This window comes from Ochotona curzoniae, unplaced genomic scaffold (assembly GCF_017591425.1).
Source record: "Ochotona curzoniae isolate NIBS_2020 unplaced genomic scaffold, NIBS_Ocur_1.0 contig_2754, whole genome shotgun sequence".
NCBI classification, from domain to species: Eukaryota; Metazoa; Chordata; class Mammalia; order Lagomorpha; family Ochotonidae; genus Ochotona; species Ochotona curzoniae.
In genome coordinates this window covers 6,376,922-6,385,717 of record NW_024465582.1, presented here as the reverse complement: position 1 = coordinate 6,385,717, position 8,796 = coordinate 6,376,922, and the positions used below count along the sequence as shown (strand labels likewise).

General features: G+C 49.5%; 1 protein-coding gene across 1 annotated transcript in view; it reads right to left on the bottom strand.

Moving 5' to 3' along the window:
- The window catches only part of OTULINL (OTU deubiquitinase with linear linkage specificity like), a 30,368-nt gene continuing 21,572 nt past the window's right edge, over positions 1-8,796 (bottom strand). Inside the window, exons 6-8 of the mRNA XM_040977421.1 lie at positions 6,752-6,880; positions 1,850-2,119; positions 1-796 (exon numbers count right to left, since the gene is read on the bottom strand). Coding sequence (XP_040833355.1) covers positions 623-796; positions 1,850-2,119; positions 6,752-6,880 — 573 coding nt within the window. The 3' untranslated portion in view covers positions 1-622. The remainder of the gene's footprint in view (positions 797-1,849; positions 2,120-6,751; positions 6,881-8,796) is intronic.

The following is an 8,796-nucleotide window of genomic DNA, read 5'->3' as shown; positions in this document are numbered from 1 at the left end:
TAAAATTTATTTATCAAAATAGAACATATTAAGCTCATCAGATAAAACAGCAACACTACTGTAGAAATCAAACTATACAGCGTCGGGAAGTAATGACTACTTGTGTGCCTAGGTGAATGTATGCAGACGAACCTCCGCACGTGGGCATGTGTGCCTACGTAAACACGTATTCTTAAGTATACAAACATATACACAGCTTGACCAAGTGATTCTAGATATTAATATATAACAAATATCCTGGGAAAGTAATGCTCATGAAATAAAGTCATATTTATGATCACTCAAGGTCAGCTCGAGATTTCTTCATACACAACAGAAAGGTTCAAGACACTCCTCCTTTCAAGGCGAGCGGCTATTCTTCACTTGCTTTCTTTTGCCTTCTTTAATCCTGTCCTTATCCATCCTGAACTCCCGTGTGCCCTCAAAGGCTTGCCTTCGGGGGAAACGACCAACCCCAAGGTCAAACCACAAACCACACGTGTCGGGGATGGCTGCTGGACAAAGCCACACGAGCTGCGACCCCAGGGGGAGTCCGGGACGCCTGCAGCCGCTGCAACACCAGCTGAGGTTTCTGGGCGACACGCCCCTTGCCAGCGGGCCCTCTGTCACGGCCGAGGCTGACTTAGAAGACAGGAATGTCATAGTGATGGTCGTTCTCAGTGAGCAGGGCCATCTCGGGCCACTCCCGGCGAGACTCCTCTGGGTAGCAGACTGTGAAGTCTCTGGAGTTGAACTTGAACAGTCTGAATACTTTTATCTTGACTTCAAGGGCGTATGCAAGTATAAACATGTCGATCTGGGGATGAGACAAGAGGAGGTCACAGGCTGACACGCTTACATTCCTGGCTCGCACAGCGGGGGCGGGGCTCGTTCTTTCACTGCTGATTAAATAATCCACCTGTTCACATACCACCCCCCAGAGGGCACTGAGTGGGCAGCTGGGAAAAAATGTCCATTATGTGCCAGGCAGGGACGAGCGTAGGAACACCTCCTCAGACTAAAGCCAAAAATGTCCAGGAAAAGGCAATTTGGAAAAAACTGAAAATGACAGAGGAAGGAATGCTGACAATCCATGCCACACAGCTTCCGCCCAGGGTCTGTCATCTTCAATGATTCTATAAAAACGTCAGATCCTCGTGTCCTTCCACACAAGCAAACCCAAACACAACTGCGCTCCTCCAGGAGGCTCGGGGGTCTCGGCACTTCCGCAATGCTGTCCACAACCGAGACCTGGATGCTTTCCCATTTTCAAACTGGAGTTTTTCCTGGCTAATCTCTTACCAGGAAAACCTGTTCCCGTTTGCAAAGCAGCCTGAGTGTCAGATGGACTCCAGGGTCGGTGTACTCCAGCCACAAGTTGGAGCAGAGGGGCTGCCCGCTTGCCTTCCGTTCAGGGCAACTAAGGCCAGAACTTCCTCAGGGTAGCTGGGGTTTTTTTTTTTCACATTTTTTTTCCTTTTAAAAACTGGTTTATTATTATCATTATTTATTAATTTGAGAGGCAAAGAGAGGTAGCTCCTACTGGTTCACTCCTCAAGTGCCCAAAAAGACCCTGAGGTAAGTAAAGGCCAAAGCCAAGAGCTGGGAACCCAGCCCAGGCCTCCCGTACCGTCCCCAGCTGCACGCGCTGTCACCACAACCTGCCAGGGTTGAGCTAAGCAACAAGCTCAAACCAGGAACAAGCCAGGCTTGGAACCCGGGTCCTCCCACAGGGGATACAGTCTCTTCATCAGACACCTGCCCCTGCACCTGCAGCTGGTTTTGTCGCTACCGCAGGAAGCACCCTATGAGTTCCAGTGCTGCTGCGTCATCCTTAGTCAAGAGTGCAAGGTTCTTCCACCCCATTTACCTGCTCTAGTCCGCACGTGTCACCGACAGAATTGAGGTGATTCATCATGAAGCTCAAGGGGTCAGCGGACGTCTCCCTGGAGAAGAGCAGCCCGAAGAGGCCAGGGACAGCGTTGCCAGCCTTCATCTGCTCATACACCTCAGTGACTTGGTACAGCATGATGAACTTGACGGCTTCGTACAGCCTGTACTCCAGGATGGCATCAGAGAAAAGGACATTGCACATACTTCCTCGCTTGTGAAAATCTTTAATTCCACTAAATTCAGTCCACTGAAAGCAGATGCAGAAAGGAAATGAAGGTGGATACAGGTAAAAACACACATTATTGGGCCCGGCGCGGTGGCACAGTGGTTAAAATCCTCGCCTTGCATGCCTGGGATCCCATATGGGCACCGGTTCTAATCCCAGCAGCCCTGCTTCCCTTCCAGCTCCCTGCCTGTGGCCCAGGAAAGCAGCAGAAGACGGCCCAAAGCCTTGGGACCCTGCACCCGCATGGGAGACCCGGAAGAAGTTCCTGGCTTTGGATTGGCATAGCTTCGGCCCGTTGCGCTCACTTGGGGAGTGACTCATCGGACAGAAGATCTTCCTCTCTGTCTCTCCTCTCTGTATATCTGGCCTTTCCAATACAAAAATAATAAAAATAAATCTTTAAAAAAAAAACACACATTATTTCACAACATTTAAAAGATTTGTGGATTAAGCCAAGGATGAGTAAAGGAGAGAATTTAAACTCTTCTCATTATATCAGTTAGTACTGACTTTTTAAAAATCACAAGTATGGGAGCAGAGGGGCCTGGCTAGCTCCAGCTCTGAGCTCCCAGGCAGTAGGGCTCAGGCCAGGTGGCCCATGGACTTCACCCAGCACCTTTTGTACCGTGGCCACCGGTTTTGGGAGCTAGAGGAATGAATGCATGGACTTTTGGGTTTAGACTGAGATAGCAGCCCTAGAGGGATAGCAGAGCTGGGATAGTTAGTTTTGACCAATGCTGAATACCACTCTCTGGGGCACACCAAAGCTAGGGCTGGGGGCCTACCTGGCAGGGCTAGATCACAGTGCTCACCAACAAGAGTCGAAACTGGGGACAGGTAATGCTAGGCTGGCCCATGGCACTAAGCAGTACTCAAGAGAACCATGTCTTGGGGCAGTCTGTGGGGATGTGTGGGTCCATCCCTTGATCTGCAATTTCTACTGGTTTGCTTGGAGCTGGGAGTGATCACGGGCTGAGCTAGGTGTGACCATGAGGCCACCAACACTTATGGGTACTGGGGGTTGGGTCCAGGCTGGCTTAGTCCAGGCTGCAGCACTCACAGACACACCCAAGAACATAGTGTGGAGAGGGCTGGGCCACAACATCCACTACTCATACATATGCAGGACGGAGAGGGTTGCCTATGACCAGTAAGGGCCTAGCACCCGCAGGCATGGGTGAGCTATGGGTCTGGGAGGGGTCTGTGGGGGAACTAGGGCCACTGCTCCTGCTTGTGAGCATGTGACTCAGGCCTGGGTATTGGTCAGACCAGGTAGGGTAGTTCTACATGTCTGCGTGTTATGTGTGCCGTGGTTTTGGAAGGGAGCTGACCGGGCAGGCCCAAGCCAACCTTAGCTCACCAGTAAGTGCAAGAGCCAGGTTGCAATGTGGGGCATGCCTGCTAGGCTTTCACACCTGCTGGTTTCCACGAGTCATGGGTGAGAGCGAACTGGGCATGGCCAGGTTACAGCACTCATCAGCGAGAACTGGGATTGGGCACAGGCCAGACCAGGCCAGACTGCAGCATCTGATAGCAAAGGTCAAGATGGGATGGGCTATGCAAAACTGGGTCACAGCAACCACCGGCATGCACAGTAGCTGGGGCCGAGAATAGGCTGGATGGGGAACTGAGGGAACGCCCCAGCTAGGTTGTTGTTCCCACTGGTGAACGCAAAAGCACAGTGGAGGTGGTGGTCTGGCCTGGACATGCTGTAGTCTCCCTCGGCATGGGTGTGGATGGGCTCTGGGGCGTGCCAGACTGGGCTAGACTCCAGCATCCACTGGTGCTCTTGAGAGCCAGAGTGGATGTAGGACAGGTTGGACTAGGTTTCCACTCCCACTAGGCCACATGAGAGCTGCATCAGGGCATGGACTGGGTGTGGCTGGGATGGGCTGTAGCACCCAAGAGTAAGAACTGGATTAGGTAGGGGTCAGTTGGGCAAGGCTACTGTTCCTGCCAGGACAGGAGGTGGACTAAGTCAGCCCAGACCAAGGACCCATTGGTGCGCATAAGATCTGCCACTGAGAGAAGACCCAATAGAAGAGCTTAGGGAACTCCTTTGTCAGGACACAGTCCCTGCAGGCGAGCACAAGAACCAAAGCAAGGCACAGCCCAGAGCAGACCAGGTTACAGTACCTGCCGGCAAATGTGTGGCTCAGGTATGGGAGCAGGCTAGGCTGGACTAATTCATAACACCTGCTGGCAGATCTGAGAATCGGGATGTGGTACAGGATGAGCTGGGTCTGGCCACATCACCAGCCAGTTCACATTAGGACTGGGACTACGAGCTAACTGCACCAGGTTGGGCAGCAGCTCCAACCAAGGCAAGCTGGAATGGGGGCAGCCCGGGCCAGGCCAGGATATAGCACCCACTGGTAAATGTCAAGGTCAGACACGCTACACCAAGACTGAGCCACAGCACCCACCGGCACATGTGAGACTAAGATAGGAGTGTTGAGCCTGGTAGGGGAGCAGTAGGGACTCGGATGCTGGGTCACCACTCGTGCTGGTGAGCGTAACAACTGGAACTGAGATCAGGCTGGGTAGGGCTACAACACCTGTTGGCCTACAAGTGAACTAGGTTAGGGTGAGAGCCAGGCTAGGGTAGCTGATTGTACCCACTGGTATAGGCATGAGCCAGAATAAGGACAGGCGTGGTTTCTCCTGCTTTGCCGCAGAATCAGCTGACAAGTGCTGGGACTGGGAGCAAGGCCTGTGAAGCTAGACCGCAAAACCACCCAGAGAATGAGAGGTTTGGGGCAGAGAGTGGGTCTAGTGGAGGGGCTGTAGGCTCCTCTCCGATGGGCTGCAACTCTCACTGACACACATGAGAACCAAGACTGAGGGTGGGCCTGGCTGGAGGGGTGGTAGCACCCGCTGGCATGAGTGTGTGCTGGAGAGTGGAAGCGGCTGGGTGGAGTTAGGCGTCAATGCCCAATGATGTACACAAGATCTCAATGGGATGTGGGGAAGGCCAGACCAATCCACTGCACATGCTGGCAGGCACAGGAACCAGAGCTGGGGGTCACTCTGACTGGGCTGCAGCTTCCCCTGTAATATGTGAGGACTGAGCGTGTGCTGAGCAGGGCTGTGCCACAGAATCCATTGGTGTGTTGAGAATGAAGGGGAGAACAAACTGATCAACTACCCCAGTGAAGCTTGACAGCAAGAATTTGGATTAATGAAGACTCGGAGGTGGACTATGACAGCCAATTGAACTTGGAAGAATTCCCTCATCCGTTAAGCAGTGATATCAGCAGCATCTCAAGAGCTACTGAAACCACATGAGCGGAACCCTCAGAACGCTCCACAATGGGGAACTTGGGATGACATCAGGTGGCGGTTCCCCAACCCCCAGGGTGATGTGGCAGCTGGGAGACTAGGTGTGGCTTCTCTTCTTGTATTCTCCCTCTCCCCCATATACAGGAAGAAGAGAATGTATAAATAAGGTTCTCACCCACACCCCCTGATCCTCGACCCTTCCCACCCTGATCATCAATAATGAAAAATTTAAAAAATAAAAATAAAATTACAAGTATGTAGCAACTCTTCAAATGTTTGTGTCCTTTCCCCCTAAAATTATTGGGCTGAAACCCCAATCCCAAAGTGATGGCGTTAGGAATGAGGGGTCTTGGAGAAGTAATGAGGTCCTGACGGTGGAGCCCTTTTCAGTGTCACTGTTGCCCTTATAAAGTGGAGCCTAGAGAGGTGGCTGGCTCTTCCTGCCATGTAAAGACACAGAAAGAAGGCAGCTGTCTGGAAACTGGGAAGATGGCCTCACTGAAATCCCTGCCAGGGCACTGTGAGACTGGCAACCTCATAGCCAGGAAAGATAAACTACCGCTCAAGTTGCCCAGCTCATATTATTACAGTAGCCTGAGCTACCCAGCATTATATATTAACTTTTAGACTAACAGACCAGTTTAAATAAAATACCTTTTTTTAAAAAGCACAACAAACTAGATAAAGCATTAAGCAAATTCTATTTCTAAAATGGCTTAGGACATTTGGGTTTTGCAAGAGCTAGTCCAATAAACAGTGCTGGCGTTCTTCAATACCCACTACACACAGGCAGAGCTGAGAGCATTCTCTATATGTAAACTCACAAAGGCACTCAGGAACTGTACAGAACACATCCTTTTCACCCTTCTCTTTTACATGTGAAACACCCACAGCTCAGCAAAAGCAAGAGGTGCCCAGGAAACCCCGGCAGTGGAGGGTGGGCTCGGGGCCCTTCCAGTCACCAAAGCCGTGTCACCATTAACAGGCCACAAGAGCCCTCAAGTTAATCATCCCACCTGTGCCAACCTCAAGTGATCAACAGGACAGGCTACATTCCACAAGGGCATTTCTGAGAGCTGTCTGTGACTTACACGACAGTTTTCTGGGGTAAACAATGATACCTTGACTGCTGGGGTTTCCTGACCAGTCCGTGGAAATTTCCAGATGCTGCAAAGGGCTGAACGACCATGCAGAGCAACAAGTGCGCATTCGTTATTGCAAGGACAAGGACAAGGAAACTGGCAGCTGCAGAAGCAGCACTTCTGCTTATGCTTCTCTGAACAGCCACAGGCCGGACATCAGACGAAACTGGCGAGAGCTGGCATGAACGCTTTTATTCCTAGTCTTGTCTTTTTTCACCTGTAGACTCACCTGAGTTTTCAGTAACTCCACACATTTGCGTAATTTCCCAAACACATTTGAACCTGTATATTTCTCAGGACCAAAACTGTACTGCTGAATCCAATTGCAACCTTGTGAAAACAGCAGTTTTTCAGGAAGCTTAAAGAGGAAATAGATACCAAATGATCAGTATCTCAACATTTATTGCATTCAACTTGAAATGTGTCACAGTACCAAATCTTATCTCACTTAAGAAGACTGTAATAACAAGTTAAAAAGCATATACTCATTTTCTAAATTTGTGAACTAAATTAAGTGATAAAATCTCAATACAGGATTATGTTCATAAAAACATTCTTTTTGGTTAAAATACCTACCCAACTCCCTACATGCATTCTTTTAGAATTTTTTAAAGCAGTGTCAACGGTGTCCATTACTTGAGCGTTCACTCGGCAGCCCCAGCCCAGCCATCACTCACCAACTGGACAGATGTCCCCCCAGTACTGCTGCTGTGCCGTCTTACTTCGCCTTCAGTGCACACTAACCACAATGCTGTCCACTTTACAGGGTCTTTGTTAGGATTAAGTAAGACAAGAGTGGATGGATGGATGCAGGAACAGAATGTATTCCATGGTGTACAATCCACTTTCATACCCTATTTAGCTTATTGAATCCAGAGCCTCCCTTGTAAGCCTGTCCACAAAACTGACAGGATGTGTCTGCAGATCCCACACCTCATACAGTTCTTGCATCCAGAACACACCATGAGCACTCCACTCTCGTAACAGGACAATAAACAATTTTCTAAATGAGCAAAGATTTGAACAGCAGCTTCTTCTAGAGGATAAACTGCACAATAAACAAACATGTGAAAGTATGTTCAGCATCATCACTCACTAGGGCAGTGTACACCCAACACAAACAAGTGGAAAAGCCTGACTGCGGAGCAAGTGCAGCCTGCGCACCTTGCTGGGGAGCACACGGAGTGGCTGAACCACCTCGGCCAATGGTTTGGCAGTTTCTTACAAACATACACCTGCCAGGCCTAGCCTTATGGCCTAGTAGGTAAGGTTGTCACCTGCAACACTGGCATCCCATATGGACATTGTTCAAGAACTGGCTGCCTCACTTCCAATCAGCTCTCTGTTAACCTGCCTGAACGAGCGGTGGAAAATAGCCTGAGTGTTTCAGTGTTTGGATCCTTGCACCCACACGGGGGATCTGAAAGAACCTTCAGACCCTGGCTTTGACCTGGTCCAGCTCCAGCCGCTGAGGCCATTGGGGAGTGAACCAGCAACTGGATGATATAGTCCTCTGCCTCTTCCTCTCGCTGTGTAAAATTCTTTCAAGTAAATAAACACAGCTTTAAAAATGAGTGAATAAAAACACACACCTGCCACACAACCAGGCATTCTCCCCATTGGTATTTACCTGACAGAAATGAAAATGAATGTTCATACAAAATTCTACACAAGATTTATAACAGCTTCATTCAGAGTTAGCAAATCACTCAACAACAACAAACATGGATAAGCTACCAATGCATGGACAGCATGGGGGAACTGGAAATGCTTTATGTTAAGTGAAAGAGGCCAGGCTCCCAAGGCCACAGGGATGGATATTTAGCGGAGTGGTTACGTTTCTGCTTAGGAAGCCTGCATTCCATATCAAGGTGTCTGCTTTGACTTCCTGGCTTCTAGTTCAGGTTCCTATAGAGGCACACTCTGGGAGTCAACAGGAGGTGGTTCAGTTACTTGGGTCCCCACCAACTCATGTGGAAACACCAGACTGAGTTCCAGATTCCTGGTGCCTAATGCAGGCATCTGGGAAGTGAACTAGCAGATGGGAGATTTCTCTCCAACTGGTTCTCTGCCTCCATTTCTATTTTTCAAATAAAATGAAAATGAAAATCTTATTGGAGGCTTGGAGAAGGAGTATAGGCATTATAAACTCATATCAGAGGCTTTCTATGGCAGTGGTTACACATCATACGCATTTGTTAAAATTCCTGTAACTGCTGAATTGAGATTTGGGGCAAGTATTTCGTGCAGTGATTCCAATGCCTGCATCCCATA